Below are 16,253 nucleotides of genomic sequence, written 5' to 3'. Positions count from 1 at the left end.
TCATATGTGATTATTGATATGCAATTATTCAAGTGAACATTGACATTGAAAAAATAACAATAAAGGTGGAGAACTTCAACGCCTACGTACTACGTAGTGTAGTAAGGTCTTAAGGTTCTAAATATTATTTGATAAGGCAATAGTTGCACAAGTAGGCCTTGTTGCTTCTAGGATCTACGCTGTCTGTAACCAAAACGCGGTGCGCTAGTGATGCGTTCCTGTCGTGCTACTGTGCAAGCCCGTACCTGTCGCCTATCGCCTATGGTGATTATGCATGAATAGAGTTAACTAATTGGAGCAAGAGAAACATTTCCCTCCCACACAGCACATCGACCCCCCCACCCTTACTATTTGAACATTTTGACCGCTTTCAGATTTCAACACAAAACATTTCTGTCAAGGTTACCGAAGCCAAGCCAACCCGATTAACCTTAGACTCACTTCCATTCCCAACCGTAAACAGTCAAAATCAATTTCGTCACTCATTTGACGCGACTGGATTGCGAGACAATTCCAAGGACCCGAACAAAATGGAGGACCAACTCGTCCAGGTCCTGGCTAGCACCCAGCTCACTGCCGAGGGTCCAAGAAAGCAAGCTGAGATTGAGTTGAAGCAAGCGAGCCGAAATCCTGCATACCCGCTCTCCCTCACCAACATCGCACGACACACTTCTATTTCAGTAGAAGTTCGACAATCTGCCTTGTCAGCTTTGCGCCTGTTCATCGAACGAAACTGGGGCGGCGACAGCGAGGATGGCCCCGCAATCCCCATCGCCGATTCCATTAAAGATCAGATCAGGCCCATGATTCTTGACCTTGCTCTGAATTCAGAGGACGGTAACAAGATTAAGACAGGTGCAAGGTATGAGGCTATGCAACTAATATAACAACCTCTCCTCTCTCTCTTCTTCCCCTTTCCTAGGCCTCTGAGCATAACTATTAGTATTTGTTTACTAACCAATTTGTAGTTTTGTCGTCGGCAAGATTGCCAATGTTGATTTCCCTGAACAATGGCCTTCGCTCCTACCTACTCTCCTCGAAATAATCCCGAATGGCAACGAAGGACAACTTCATGGAGCCCTGATTGTCCTCCGCGACCTAGTCGAGGAGAGCTTGAGTGACAATCAATTCTTCTCCATGGCTCGCGACATTGTCAAGGTTGTATACGATGCTGCAATCAATGAGAATCGAAAACCGACTCTACGCGCTCTTGCCGTTTCTGTCTTCCGAGGCTGCTTCGATCTCATGGATACTGTTAAGGAGGAACATCCGAAAGAAGTCCAGCAATTTGCGGAGGAGGCAATGAAGGGTTGGTTTCCCTTCTTTCAGCAAGTTATGAAGCTGCGGTTGCCCGAGCCCGATGCTCCCTTGACGTCGCAGCAGCCAGCAAGTTGGAACGGCATAATAGCCCTGAAATTACAGTCTGTGAAGTGCCTCATGAAGTTGAAGCTTGTCTTCCCGCAACTCTTATTGCCCGAGACGCCCCATTTCTTCCAGGCGATTTGGGAAGAACTGTCGCTCCTAGAAAAATCGCACGAGACGATGTATATTGAGAATGATGCGCAAGGTAGACTTGAAGACTCCGACAGCCTTCCATATACTCTAGACTTCCTTGTCTTGGAAGAGTTGGACTTCCTGAACGGCTGTATGCGTGCACCACCAGTCCGAAAAGAACTCGAAGCACAACTCGCCGCCCATTCTTCTGCGCACGAAACTCCTTGGGTTCTGGATTTGATGAAGCTCGCATCATCGTATGCTCGCATCACTCTAGAAGAGGAGGACCTGTGGGATATAGACGTCTCGTTATATCTAGCTGAGGAGCAGTCATTGAGCGCTAACTACACTCCCCGAACTGCATGTGGAGATCTTCTTATCAAGCTTGGCGAATGGTTGAACCAGAAGGCATTGGAAGGTCTCTTCGCTCATACGAAGAGCCTCTTTGTCGAAGAAGCACCTTGGAGAAAGCAGGAAGCGGCTCTGTTCTTACTCAACATGCTCGTGAGCGATTTCCTCGAGTGTAACAAGACCATACCACCAGAGATCGGCCAAGCAAATCTCGAGTTAATCAATTTTGCCATTAACCGCACCACACAACCCCTACTCCGAGCCCGTGGTTATCTGGTTGCCGGCATACTATCGCAGTTTGATGGAGCAACAGCCCCGCTTGCAAATCTCATGAGCCAAACAATTAACGCCATCACGGCAGAAGAGTCCGAGCTTGTGCAGGTTGCGTGCATTAAGGCGGTAGAGGGATTCCTCCAGAGCGGAAGCGCTGTTGGTAATATTCAGATCCAAGCGCAAGTGGTAAACGCAATCTCACAGTGGATGTCAATAAAAGACATGACCGATCTTGAGGACGCAGATGATTTGCTAGTTACTCTCACGGAAACGCTCCGAGCTGCTATCAATATTGACAAACGAGTTGCTGTATCTAACGATATACCAGCCCTAGACTTACTCTTCCTCATTGCCAAGCATGGCTCGACTAACTGGCAGGTAACCATGCTCATTTGCGAAGAGTTCGAAGATATTGTCAGATCAATGCCGGATCCTGCTTCCTACCATCTGCTTTGCCAGAAGGTACTCCCTTCGTTAACGGGCGCATTCAACGTTGCTGATGTCACTTCGGACAACCCTCTAATTACAGTATGTTAAGCTGATCTCTTGTTGATCACCGAAGCTAATATGTCTCCTAGTTTGCAACAGAATTAATGGCGTCCCTCACCCAATACGCCTCGGAGCCCCTTCCTCCCGGGTTTGTTGCGGCCACTCTACCCAAGCTTAGTCGCTTGCTCATGGAGAGCAATGAGGGAGACATTCTTCGGCCTGGTGCAGAATCAGTCAAGTATCTCTTGGCGCATGATTATCAACAAGTGTTGAATTACCAGGATGAGAACAACAGATCTGGACTCGAGGTTTGCCTTCATATCATTGACCGTTTACTTGGACCTTCTATCGAGGATAACGCGGCCTCCGAAGTGGGTGGCCTTGCAGCTGAGCTGGTTGAAAAGGCAGGCCATGAACGACTCGGACCATTCCTTCCACAGCTTCTACAGGCTGTAGCTAATCGACTAGCCACTGCTGAGGCCGCTCCATTCATACAATCTCTGATTCTGGTTTTCGCTAGACTCTCCCTGGTGGGCGCTCATGACGTTGTCGAATTTCTCAGCACTATCCAGATCAATGGTCAGCCTGGCCTGCACATCGTCGTAAGCAAATGGCTTGAAAACTCTGTCAACTTTGCCGGTTACGATGAGATTAGACAGAAGTAAGCATGAAGACATCTGCCAGCAAGCTGAGTTTGACTAATTCATATTGTTTTAGTGTCATCGCCCTCTCCAAGTTATTCAGCTTGAACGACCCCCGCGTTGCCCAGATTATGGTGAGAGGTGATATGATCATGCCCACTAGCGATAGAATCCTAACGCGATCTCGTGCACGTCAAAGTAAGTCTTCACATCGCGTCGATCCTGTGTTATTGCTAAACTGATATTTAGCACCAGACCAATATACCATTGTGCCGGCCCCGCTTAAGATCCTGAAGGTTCTAATTGAGGAACTTCTTTCGGCTTCAGGTTCTAACAGTGCGGCAGCTGCTGCAGCAGCTGTTGCGGCTGAGTTTGGAGACGACAACGATGATGATGGCTGGGAAGATGACCCCGATACCATTGACCTTAACCTTGGCAGTGTTAAGAATGATCTCATGGGCTTTTTGGAAGCCAGCAACATGCGTCACCGAGATGACGAAACCCAAGCTTTCCTGACGGAATTCTTCCTATCAGCCGCGCGTGACAATGTCGCCGGTTTTGGAGAGTGGTACAACCAGTTGACAGAGGAGGAGAAAGCCAAACTGAACGAGCTCTCTCCAGCACAATGATGTTGATGCTCAGCAGTCGAATAGTCGCATGGCTAATCCTTAGATTACATGCGTCGCATGAGTACCTTCGGAGTGATTTGGACTTAGGCTTGGGTAGTAAGTGACCTTTCGGTGACTTCGAGTTGTTGGGTGCCGGGCGGAGACTCGTCAGAGTTATATGCAATGAATTACACACAAGGAGTTTAATACCCTAGCATGATGGGCAACGATGACATGAGGATTAGGGAGATCATTGCCTATGGCATGGTAAAGTCCCCAAGTAGTAAATAATGTTTTACTGCCTAGGTAGTGATCTAATCCTACGGGCCTGCGCTTATAGGTATTGGTGTATTTATCAAATGCTGTCGGCTTTGGTAAATATATAAGAGCAAGATGCAGTCACCTGGTAGTTAGTTAGCTAGATCTCTAGGCGACGTGCTACTAAATCAAACGGTATAAATGATGAACAAATCACTTCTGGTAATACTTATCTACCTGTCTTGTCAACCTTTGTCAAATTATATCTAGGCATGTCTCGAGTCACAATTGAGAAGACGTATTTAGGGGGGAGAGTATTTTCATTGTAGTAAAACTTAGATACCTATCATATAATGACAAGGCCAAGTGTAATCTTCCACCAATACATGTGGAAATGTTCTCTTCCTGAGTTCATAAGTTGCAATCTCGTCGAAATCAATATAAGAAGGAGGTGGTGGTGGTGGCCCATGGAGAGGAGAAAAGCATCGTTGAGTTCGTTGATGATAATCTCTTGTGGTTGTTGTCAGGGCCACCACCACACATCACACGTCTTGGTATACCGATGAATCGACGAAAAGAAAAAAACAAAGGAAAAACAAAGGAAATAAAGGAAAGAAATCAAGCGTAAAAATCAATCAGACCAGTTCGAATGCTTCATGCATATCGGGTGTCTTTTTTTTTTTTTTTTTTTTTTTTTTTATCAAACGAACTCCGTAAAACTCTCGTAGTATCCCCCTCTCCCCCCCATATCATATCATAACCGTATCCATGGCCATGAGTTTTTCCATGCCACAAACGCCCAGGTTCATCAATGCGTTTCTCATGAGTATCCCGAAGGAAGGCGGCAGAACCAAGGATAGCAGATTAAAAATAAAAAAAAACGGGCGAGGCACTTTATCCATCGAGCCAGGGCGCCGCCATCTCCGCATCCCCCTGCACATCTCGGATGCGCATGCTGTCATCCACCTGGAGCCTCTGGGCAAAGACGCGGTACGTGCGGCCGATGTCGCCGGCGCCGATGACCATGGTGCGGTAGCTGACCCACAGCAGGCCCTCGCGCGTCGGGTCGTGCTCCCCCGCGCCCGCACCCACGCCCCAGCGGTACGTGAAGTTGCAGCGCTCGACCGCCTCCGCCATCGTCATCGTCGTGCCGTCCTGCTCGAGCAGGTCGTTGCCGAAGATGTCGTCGAGCATGCCTCCACCAATACCACCAATACCACTAATACCACCGAGACCACCAAGACCACCAAGGCCATCGTCGTCATCGTCCATAAAAGCAGCGCCAGCCCCAAACGCGGCCCCGCCGGCGGCGAACGCGGCGGCGGCGCGGGCGTTGAGGAACTCGGTGACGACGCGGTTGTTGGCGGCGTGGATGCTGCTGTAGGCCGCGAGGGAGTCGAGGGGGCGGCCGGCGGCGGGGTCGGGCCCGCCGAAGACGCTGTAGACGTAGGTGCGGCCGGGGCGCGTGGTCGCGCAGAGGCGCGCGTACTCGGCCGCGTTGGCCTGCGTGATGGTGAACGCCATCGGCGCCGGGATCTCGGCGTGCTGGATGGGCCGGTGGTCCATGGCCGAGGACAGCGCGATGGTCGCCATCTGGTGCAGGACGCGCTCGGGTCTGCGTGAGATGGCGTGGGGGGTGAAGAGGGACGAGGGGAGTTGGCGCATGGTGATGGTTGCCTTGGCGGGTTAGCTGGGTTGGCTCGCTTGTCGAGGAGGTGTTTCTTGGTGCTTGGAGGGGGGGGGCAATGGGTAGGGAAAGGGAGAGGGAGTAAGGGAAAGGGGAAGTGGGAATGGGAAGTAGGGTGTAAGATATTATGATATTATGACTAGTAGAATTAATAAAGCATACCTCTCGTCGGTCCTCGTGGGAAACAATTCTGATGTTCCAATGATCTTGAGCTGAGGAGGCTTCAAAGTGACGGCCGGCTTCTGCCGCGCCTTGAGCGTTGTCATTGCTTTGCTCCGAGGAGCCCATTCCTGCCTGGTTCTGAGAAGAAGACTCCATAGTGGACGATGAAATATTTCTTTTTTACTCAGATTGATCTAATCCTTGTTAGTGATGAGTGATGAGTGATGAGGTATGGATACCTGAGTATAAGTATGGAAGTGTTAGGCTGTGAAGGTACTTACATTCTTGCTATGAGTGATCGATATGAAAGCTTTCTTGCTTCGCGTTGGCTCAAGTAGAGCGAGATGATTTAAGATCAAAGTAAAGTAACCTCGAAAATATAAAGTGAATAGCTGTAACTATTACCATATAGGCAAAAGCTAGGTCACTTTATATGTCAGGTAGGTAGAACGAGCGAAGGAGGAAGGGTGAGTGGCGAGAAAATGAGAGGATGGGTTTGCAGAAAAAAAAAAGAGAAGAGAAGAAGAAGAAGGCCTGGAATATGAGCTGCTTTATATAGTAAAATATTTTGCTGCAGCTTAGTCGTTAAGCGGGTCTGAATCGCTGCCTGAGAACCTCACTGGGAAGTCACCAAGCTCCCTGGCAAGGCAGGAACCCAAGTTTGGCCTCAGTCTGCCATCTGTAGGCAGTCGATATAATGCGGATCCGGCCCAAGAAGGCTAGAGAGATGAGTCTTGACAAGCTATTGGCACTGGGCTAAGCATGCTACCCTCGGGGGTTGAGCAAGTTTGTAGTTGTCAAGTACTCTATCGACTCTACGCGGGAAGGTCCTCTTTGTAATAGAGGTTTGTTATAGGGGGTATAAGGTGAAGCTATCGTGAACCTGTTGTGAACTACTAGAGAGTACCTTCCCAAAAGGATTCACGGGGCATGTGTGTTTTCCTTTGAATACTGTGGAAGGCACCCTATTATACGGGGCTGACCATAACCTGATCCTCGCCACCTCGAGGGTCAGCAAACACTTTGGCACTGTGACTTCCCTTCCGGAATCATCTAAAGCGGATCACTTGCAAAGGGCATGAACATTTCGTTGAGTGTTAAGGGTCACAGGCTGTCCAATGATGCCTGAGGGAGGCAGGTTGGCAAGATCAACTGGTTGTATATAAGACGCAGGACTACATATATATACACTGATAGTTGCGTAAGTTAGACTTGTTAAGCACAAATAAATTACTACCTAGTATAATATAAAATCATACCCTGGTGGCCCAGAATATGAGAAAGGAAAGTGCTTAGGTATATGAATTGTTATGCAACTCCACGGTCTAGCCCACAGAAATCGAGATGGGCAAACAGGAACAATAATTATTCCATTTCCCATTGCCTGGGGGAGTAAAATCACACTTGTAGTATCTCGTGTCTCCAGAAGAGGACTGCAAGGTAGAATAAACACAGAATGAAGAGATATATCACTGAAGTCACGTGGAGAAGAAAGAGTTGGGCATGAGGTATGAGAAATATAAGCTGTTTTAGTTAGGTATAAAGGAGCCATACTACCTAGGCACCTAGTAGGTAATTATTGTATTGACAACTAGAAGTCTAGCCCACCAAGTGGCCCCTTGTAGTCAGAAGAGAAGATAAAATACGTTGTAACTTAGGTTCTTCAAAATCATACATAATTCCTTCCAATCGACGACGATACTATAGGTATGATCAATATTATCTATCTTGATTCAGGGTATATCATCTCTATCTATATCTCCATATCTATATCTAAACATATTTCTAAATTTATTTCTATTTCCATTCCCTCCACCCTCCCCCCTCTCTCTTCATTATCGTCATCATCTTCCCTTCATCACATTACAATCAAGCCCAAACAACAGCCATAGGCCCCAACTCCGTCGTCTCGTCGAACTCCCCCAGCGTGTAATTCCCCACCACCCCCTCCACCAGCCCCGTCTTCGGATTCCGCGCCAGCACCGTCACATCGTTAGAAACCTGGTTCCCCACCGCCACGAACCGGTTCTCCGCGTCGGGCGACAGCGAGAAGTGCCGCGGGATCTTGCCGTGGGTTGGGTTTAGCGCCAAGAACTCGAGATGTTGCTGCCCACTGCCGGTGGTAGTATTGGTGGAGGAGGAGGAGGCGGAGGCGGAGGCGGAGGGGTGCACAGCGTACACAGCCAAAGTATCGCTGTCATACGACTTCGTGTTGCGGTTCGACACGTACAGGAACCTCCCGTCGTTCGTGACGGCGACCTCGGACGCGAGGTCCTCGTTGACGAACGCCGTGCGGTTAGCCCCCGGGCCGAGCGTCGACGCCGTCTGGATGTGGGTTATCCTCAACTCGCCATTCTCCCCCGACTTGCACGCGCTGTTGTCGACGCCATCGAGCGCGAACACAGTCACCGTGTTGTCGATCTCGCCGACGAGGTACATGAAGGTCCTGCTGATGCTGACCTTGCTGAAGGTTACGTGGCGGGGCCCAGTCCCGGCCGCGACGGTGATGTTGTGGATGTGCTTGACGCTCTCCGGGCCGTCGACTTGGTAGACGTAGACCATGTCCGCGCCTCTGTCGGGCACGAATAGGAACTTGCCCGACGGGTCGAAGGAGGCGGCGTGCGGGTAGGCTTGAGTCTGCGACTCGTCCTTGCCCGGGCCGGGCTTCTCGATGGTGTACTTGAAGACGAAGGTTGGATCTCCGATTACGCCTGATTTTAAGGGGTAGATTGAGACAGTTGAGCCATCGCTAATCTTCCGTTAGCAGGAGGCCATAGTAAGGGTTTCGGGGAGAAAGGGGAAAGGGGAAAGGGGGGCACTAACATGTTGGCAGCAGCCAAGGTTCTACCATCTTTACTGATATCGCAATAAACACCTCCAAGACCATTTGAGCTCGTGCTGCTCATGAGATTCAGCGGGCTCTGAACTTGACTCAATGCGGTCTCGCCCCAAGCGAAAACACCGCCGGATTTAGAAGAGTTGTCGGGAAAGTTTGTCCGTGAAACTGAGTACAGCATGTCCCCTCGCGGGTGGATCCATCCGGGCTTGCGGCCGGCATTGGTCGTGCTTAGGAGCTGTAGGCTCTTGGATGCATCCTGGCTTGGGTCAAAAGCGAAAGTTAGGATGCCTCGAGCCTGGTGAGCGACTCGTAGTGTTATCGAAGTTGAGGCAGGGGCAGGGGCCGCTGCTACGGAATATGCAAGGAGGAAAACAAAAAATGCGATCATGATGTATGTTATCATAATTAGCTATTCCTAAACAAAAGGGAAAAGGAATATAGGAAACTATATTGATGAAGCACCGAAAGGATGGCACTTCGGATAGAGCTGATGATAGATACATATTCTGAGCGGGTTCTCTGTCTCTTTTTATAATTGCTTGTATACTAGATTCTGCTGTCGTCCTTCGGATCCATCGCCAACCACGTATACGTATAGCCCTGTCATGGTTGAACCACATGCATGTTGGTTTGCTCTGGTAATAGATTGCGTTTCGATCCGTGCTAGGGCTGTTGGTAACGACCTCGTCGTATATCTCTGATTCCACTTGACAACCATTCTATTTTAATCTCCCAATAAGCTTATTTCTTCATTTTATTTTACTTCAAGGCTATTGCTGCGGCGCAAAAAATAATAGAAAGGAGCAATACCTAGTACAATACCTAGTATAGAGCGATGTTCGCTTGTCGGCCGAGTCTGGTCCTTGATTCAGCCTCAACCAACACTTTAAATGCTTGCTTCGCTAATCTAAGCCACTGCTGTTGTTTTAACACGCTTGTGTCGCAGCCTCGGAGAGATGACGTATTTCTGTATGTAGGTTAGGTAGTGTTGGTAACAAGCGATGTAGCGTTGCTATCATCCCGGATTCCCGGACCACCAGTGCCGCAACCGGCACGGCCAGCGAAACTCGCAACGTCTAGTCTAGTGTACTTTGTGATCTGGGATTGGAAATGCCATCAACTTAAGTCTGTGTTGCGGTCCATGTTTACGACTAGCTCGTCCAGTCATGGTCATACTCTTTCTCCATTCATCAGTGTAAGCTCACCGCCTACCCACAACACCGCTTTTGCCGTGACTACTAGGTATCTTTATGGGGGGCTGTGTACGAATATGGTCAGCCATTAGTCAATATTGATTGTGAAATGGGGACTGAGTTACTAGATAGTTAGGTAACTACTAGCTACCTACGGCAACCTACCCAGCATTGAAGTACCTACCTACTCGGCCGGTGTAGTCAAAATAGGGATTACCTCAAAGCTGCAGAAGTCGGAGAAATGATCCACAAGGTAAAAAAGTGGGAGAACCTTAAGACAAACGATCGACTCCTTTAATCGAGCATCATTTCCTCTTCTTGATTTATGACATTGCGCCTCTTTTGATCACAAAACCTCAAAGACTGGGGAGAGAAGCTTATTTCTATCATAAGCCACTATCATCGATCATCTTTTTACGACGGTGAAAATATTACTGACATACCTATATAAATACCTAGGTAGGTAACTAGGTAGTTAGAGGGCAAAGAGAAGGGTAATAATCCAGGCAATAATCGCACTTTGTATATAGTCATAGTCTTTCTTCCATTGAATGATTCGTCATCTCCATGCAGTCAAACCCAAGTCTAAAGTCGTAAGAAGCCAGAAACCCGTACCGGACCCTTACAAAAATACATCCGGTCCATGCAAGCCCTCATGCCCAGAAGCTCATTTCATTATACAACAGCAACAACGCCCGCCTCACTATGCTCGTGGATCTCGTCATGACCTTCCAAATCAGCCAGAACACCGGTCGTCCCAATAATCTCATCACATAAATGACCTCCTTCTAGGCGTCACTGGAATTCCCCTTCAGCAGGGCTCGTAAACTAGCCATCTCCCTGCGGAGACGCGCATTCTCCCTCTTCGTTCGTGCCGTTTCTTCACTGCACTCCTTCATGCGGCTCATGAGCTCCTCCTTGTCGTCGCGCCCCTTGCCCTTGAGCGCCTTCACAATCTTCCCCAGTTCACTATTAAATTTCTCGTACAGGAGCTCGTTCTCTGCCGTAGCCTCCTTGAATAATTGATCAACCGCCTTGACCTTGGCTTCCGTAGCTCTGAGGGTGCCTTCCATGTCTCGTTGGAGTTGTTCTTGCCTATCCGACAGTTGAGAGATGAGCGCGGGCACACGCTCCTCCAGTGATTTCACGCTCGACGACAACTTTCGAATATCAGCCGTCGCGCTGCGTGGAAACGACGAGTTGACTTTGGCCATGTCCGCCGCAATCTTCGAGAGCTCGACCTGTAAGTTGGCATCAACCTCCTCAACCGCTTTCCTCTCCGTTTGCAGACGCTCGCGAAGCTTCTGTGCCGATTGTAATCGAAGCTTCCCTGGTGACTTGGAAGGACTGCTGGCCGCTTTAGAGGTTGACTCGGCTCCTCTTGCTGCACCGAAATCGTGTGGCCTTAAGGTGGGAATATTGGAGGTAGAAAGCATCTTGGCATGCCCCTTCTTTGGCGATTCACCCGATGAGCTCTCGCCCCGGAATTGATCCTCATCATTCTCCTTCTGTCGAGAAGATCGAAGGCTCAAGTTATTCGAGAGATATAGTGAGTTGGGGCTGGTTGGGATTTTCGACGGTGCATGGATACGTGGACCAGAATTGAACTTCTCGGAAGTTTGCTTCGTGTTAGAAAGAGGTTGTAGCGGTTCAGGTGGCGACACAGGCTCGGGCAGTTGGCCATCCTCGAGGCTTGCTGCTGCCATAAGGGTCTTGAGGTCTGATAATGAACTTCGACGTTTTCTTCTCGGGGCCTTGGCTACAGCTTCCTCAATCTCAGGCTCTCCAATCGTTTCAAGTTTTTGTGAGCTGCTCGGCCGTGACGAGGAATCTTCAAATGCACCGGCTACGGGAGGCCTGTCGCGCGACCCGGGTCGTCTTAATCTGTTCGGGTTTGAGGGATTCCCGACATCGACGGACCTTGTCCTTACTACGTGTCCTTTCACAAAATTAGAAGTCTCGCCAGTAGCCGGGTGTCTGTTGTGCTTGCTTAAGCTACGCCACACCGAAGGACGAGTTTCTACGTCACTCTTGCTACTATTTTGTCTTGTCAAAAAGTTGTCAAACCCAAATTTCCTTCTTATAGAGGACGTGTTCGATGTCAATGACCCGTTATGCGATTTCCCACTACGGATAGTCGAGTTCATTGATTCGAAAGCGGGCATTAGAAGAGCCATGCTTGCGCTGAGACCGCTCGAAGCGTCATCGAAAATGCGGTCACAGTCCTCCACGAGCCTATCAAGGAGGTTGATATAGTTGTGTGCAGTCCCATCGTCAACCAGAAGTTCGGAGAAGGCTAGAGTAAGAGCTCCCCTGTCGCTGTCGTTCCCACAACCGTCCAGGAGATCAGCTAAAAGCTTAATAAGAGCGGTGAAGGCTCTTCGATTCTGTGGCGCCATATCTGCGAATAGAAAACGGACAAAGTCCGCAAAGTCTCCTGGTAGCTTTTTAGACGCTCTTTCCTGCAGGGCGAGCAGTGCTTTTGGCGTCATGATGGGCCCCATCTGTTCCCTCCATGCGATACGCACAAACTTTTCGAAGGCGACAAAGACGACGTCAGGGGTAAGATCAGATGATGCATCAATGTCAAACGGACTTTCGATGAGCTTGTTGTAGAGATCATTGACGGAAAGTTCATCGACGCCGGATCTGTTGAGTAGCGTTCGACCAATGAAGCTTCCTTTTCGTGCTTGGAGACTAGCCATGTAGCCGGTAAAGGTTTCTTCGAGTCGGACTAGAGGGTTTTCTGGTCGATCATCATCAAAGCCGCCGATACGAATACCTTCCCTACTCTTGGCCGAACCATATAATGAATTCGCATCCCTGGAGCTATTGGACCGGCTGAGTTGGTTTTGGAGAATAGCTGATGATTCTCCTGCTAAAGTGCGTTGTTGATTTTGATGTTTGGGGCTGTTGGCAGCAAGATCCGGAGTGCTGCCTCCACTTAAGAAGTTTGAGAGATACTTGACAGGTGATGTAGCTAAGAATGATCTGGTTTTCTCCGCCTTGTTCGTGACACTTAAACCCCGAAGTATTTTTGTATGAAATGATACCATCGCAGGGGTGAGCCCAGGGTTTTCGACATTGAATTGAGTGCTAAGAAGCTGGATAACTACAGCTAAGTTAGTAACAATATCATCACTTTGCTAAGAAAGGGATCTTACTTCTCCTAGCAAGCGTCGGAAGAAAGTCTTCCAGCGCGACCTCGTCAGTCGCCTTCTTCCCATGAAGTCCTGTCGTATTCACAACCACCTTCCCCATATTCCCCGTTGTTATGCCTGAGCAGATTTCTACACCATAGTGACCTATGGGCGCACCTTTGGTGCCTTTTTCATGGTCTACAACAATACGAATGGGAGCTGGCTCTTTTCGACCCTCAATAAGTTGGTCGAGACCTTCTTGAAAGACAGCTGCAAAGAATCCCAAACCAGTATCAGGCATTCTCACAGACCGTAGCATCCAGCAAGGATCCTCACGTTCCTTCTCGGCAAATCTGCCCTCTACCCTAGCCTTGACGACGTCCTCGCCCCATTTTGCGGCTCTGCCCTCATATGACTCACGTAGCATAAAATACCGGGATGTGATTGCTGTGTTGGTTACATACTCGCTCGCATGTCCACCTTGCATTTCATTCAATGAAGTCATCCAGACCATACGCCCATCCGAGGACTCCGTGAAACGGACGTCTGCTAAGGCGTGCCAACCGGCAAATGCCAACTCATAAGAGCCTGGGCCACCAGCTGCGTTCGTCATGGAAGCTAATAGGCCCGCTGGCGATGGCTTATCAATCTCTCGCAATAAATCGCGGGACGTTATGTTCGAGCCATAGACCTTCCTCACAATGACAACACAGTCCGAGAAAAGTAAGAAGATGCCTGCTTGGTCGTTTGAGACAGGATCCGCACCAACGCCAATTTGGTATGGGGCCGGTACCTCGAAGAAATCGGCAGCAACAATTAACCGACCAAAGGGCTCGAGATCGGAAGGCCAGCTCTCAACCATGTGTCGTAGGCGCGTGTTGACATGAGGCTTGTCCGTGAGTGGTTCGTCCATGGAGCAAATGTTGGCAATTATATCACGAGCTTTTAGCATAGGCTGCAGCGCAGGATGCGTGATGGGTAGACAGCTAACAATCTGGTCTATGACTAGGCTGTATCGTGGTAGTCGTTGAACAGGTTCGATGACGGTGGAGCGAAGATGTTGCTCTCCACCAAGCGCCAACCTATTTGAAAAGCTAGATTGTTGGCTGATGAAGGAAGTGATCAGTTGAGGGAAATTCTGGCTTGCTCGAATATAGTCCTGGTAGCATTCGGTGAATTTTGGGAACCATTCTAGCATGACTTTAGCCATTGCTAAAGCTCCGCTTGCGTCTTTCGTCCTCGTCATCACACTTCCCGATATGCCCACTCTTGAGGATGCGGATCCTGATTCCATGTCTTTTGAAGCATCGCCTTCGGTATCATCCATGACCTGTCGTATTGCTTGCATGAAACCTGAATTGATTTGTAAAATCTCATCAGCTGATCTAGGGAAGAGCTTCTCAACATCTTCTTCTGAAGGGCTAAAGCTACCCGGCTGCCGATCCTTTGCCCTCTGCCTATATTCTGGTCCAAGATGATTCACTAATTCGTCCATCTTGACTACATAGCGCTCTTCGGTATCAACCAACTCGGTCATTTTTCGGCGTAGCTCCGCCTTCTGGTCCTTGGAGAAAGATTTTGTTCTGTTTAGCGCGCTCGGTTTTGAAGGGGCTCGTCGCAATCTCGAAGTAGGTAGGAACACGGGCTCTCCAAAGAGCTTGACCAGAGGAGTGTACATTCCATATTGTCGTAAACTTGGATCCAAGATATCATCCTCGTCTTCGGGCACATCCTCGAGATCAGCAGGCTGTAATGGGATTATGGATCCCGGAGGTAAGACAAGATCGATGTCGACATTGCTTATATGCTGGGTTTGAAGGGCAATTTGAAGCTTTTGAATGACCTCTGGCGTGTTGTCGGCTCTGACCATTGACTTGGCTATGTCGGCAGCATGTTGCTCGCCGAAGAGTGTTGGCAATGAACCCGGCCTTCGGCCTTTCATGGTGGGGTATTGACTCTTGACATGAGCTTTGACATGTTCCGGAAGCTCGTGGAAATACTTGAATAGGCCGAAAGCCAAGGCTCGATATACCTCATCTCCCTGAAACTCTCGAGGTAGGTGGTTGACGACATTATAGAAGGGCGAATTCGGGGAAATGGTAAGTCGAGGAAAAGACCGGAAGCCGGCCGGGGTATATACATGAACCTGGACTCTGGAGCTGTTGAAGGTATAATTGGCGGTGGTAGAGGGCCCATGAAGTATTAACAAGGGGAGGTGGCCGAGCAAAGGGTCGGTAGCTTGATAGAGAGTGAGATGGTCTGGCGACAAAGCCAGTTCCTCGGTGACGCGGACCATGGTCGCCTTAATGGGCCTTTCGCATCGTGCTCCGTATGGGTAGGGAAACGAGCGTGAGGAGATCGATGGAAAGACCCAGTGGCAAGTTCAGCTATGTAGAGGTCTCGGGAGAGTGGTGACTCGTCAATCTGGGTAAACAAGTATGCTGTGCTTCCTTTCGGGTGCGCGTCGGGACCTGCAGCTATTTGTTTACTTTTGACCGAAAAGCAAACTGTACCTCGCCGGATCGGTAACACACAAGGCTGTGGCTGGGGAAAGGACCAATGCGATCAGGACGAAGGGAAGAAAACATGAAAAAGAAAAAAAATGTGGAAAAGGGAGAGAAATCCTTAGACAATTAATATCTACCTAGTACGCAAAAAAAGATCGAGAAATTAATCTCGAGAATTGCAAACGCAAGAACAATCATAAAGTCCTATGGCGAAGAATGAGTGTGAATGTTGAATACTATTAATATGTATTATCATTTGCGGTCAACAACGAAACGGCGGCGGACTAGGATTAAAGCCGGGTTGGGTAGTAAGGTGGTATGGTACTAAGGTAGGGTAAGGTTATTGTTTTTTTTTTTTTTTTTTTTTTTTTAGTAACTAGTCCACCTGACACCGAGTTACGGTCCGGTTCTTGATTCGGGGAGTTTTTTCTTTTTCTTTTTCTTTTTCTTTTTTCTTCTTCTTTTTCAATTTTTCAAAAACCTTTTTTTTTAGTGTCTTGCCAGTTTGTCCTGCCAACCAGACACCTGGACGCGACCTTGCAATCGCGTTTCTTTTGAGAATACCTTGATGTATACATGTACCGAGGCAACATTGAATTGAACCCCACCAG

The 16,253-nt window shown here is 48.9% G+C and overlaps 4 protein-coding genes across 4 annotated transcripts; 1 reads left to right on the top strand and 3 right to left on the bottom strand.

The window, feature by feature from the left end:
- Positions 1–349: 349 nt before the first annotated feature.
- On the top strand, positions 350–4,339 carry GGS25DRAFT_471334 (ARM repeat-containing protein). The gene is made up of 5 exons (XM_049259338.1): positions 350–862; positions 969–2,646; positions 2,697–3,268; positions 3,325–3,446; positions 3,498–4,339. The coding sequence occupies exons 1-5, from the start codon at positions 531–533 to the stop codon at positions 3,875–3,877; spliced, it is 3,084 nt and encodes a 1,027-aa protein (XP_049121686.1). The 5' UTR covers positions 350–530; the 3' UTR covers positions 3,878–4,339.
- Positions 4,340–5,008: 669 nt separating this feature from the next.
- GGS25DRAFT_517195 (uncharacterized protein) lies at positions 5,009–6,119 on the bottom strand (the record flags this gene model as incomplete). The annotated part of the gene is made up of 2 exons (XM_049263342.1): positions 5,009–5,791; positions 5,964–6,119. The coding sequence occupies 2 exons, from the start codon at positions 6,117–6,119 to the stop codon at positions 5,009–5,011; spliced, it is 939 nt and encodes a 312-aa protein (XP_049121685.1).
- Positions 6,120–7,675: 1,556 nt separating this feature from the next.
- On the bottom strand, positions 7,676–9,414 carry GGS25DRAFT_45236 (Lactonase, 7-bladed beta-propeller-domain-containing protein). Its single transcript, XM_049258849.1, has 2 exons — positions 8,787–9,414; positions 7,676–8,712 (listed from the first exon to the last, which is right to left on the bottom strand). Exons 1-2 carry the CDS (start codon positions 9,203–9,205, stop codon positions 7,833–7,835), a joined length of 1,299 nt encoding a protein of 432 aa, XP_049121684.1. The 5' UTR covers positions 9,206–9,414; the 3' UTR covers positions 7,676–7,832.
- A 985-nt stretch (positions 9,415–10,399) lies between these two features.
- GGS25DRAFT_471332 (uncharacterized protein) lies at positions 10,400–15,939 on the bottom strand. Its single transcript, XM_049259337.1, has 2 exons — positions 13,160–15,939; positions 10,400–13,107 (listed from the first exon to the last, which is right to left on the bottom strand). The coding sequence occupies exons 1-2, from the start codon at positions 15,429–15,431 to the stop codon at positions 10,784–10,786; spliced, it is 4,596 nt and encodes a 1,531-aa protein (XP_049121683.1). The 5' UTR covers positions 15,432–15,939; the 3' UTR covers positions 10,400–10,783.
- Positions 15,940–16,253: the final 314 nt, after the last annotated feature.

This window comes from Hypoxylon fragiforme, assembly GCF_022984875.1.
Source record: "Hypoxylon fragiforme strain CBS 206.31 chromosome Unknown GGS25scaffold_1, whole genome shotgun sequence".
Taxonomy (NCBI): Eukaryota; Fungi; Ascomycota; class Sordariomycetes; order Xylariales; family Hypoxylaceae; genus Hypoxylon; species Hypoxylon fragiforme.
This window is presented reverse-complemented; position numbering and strand designations above follow the sequence as displayed.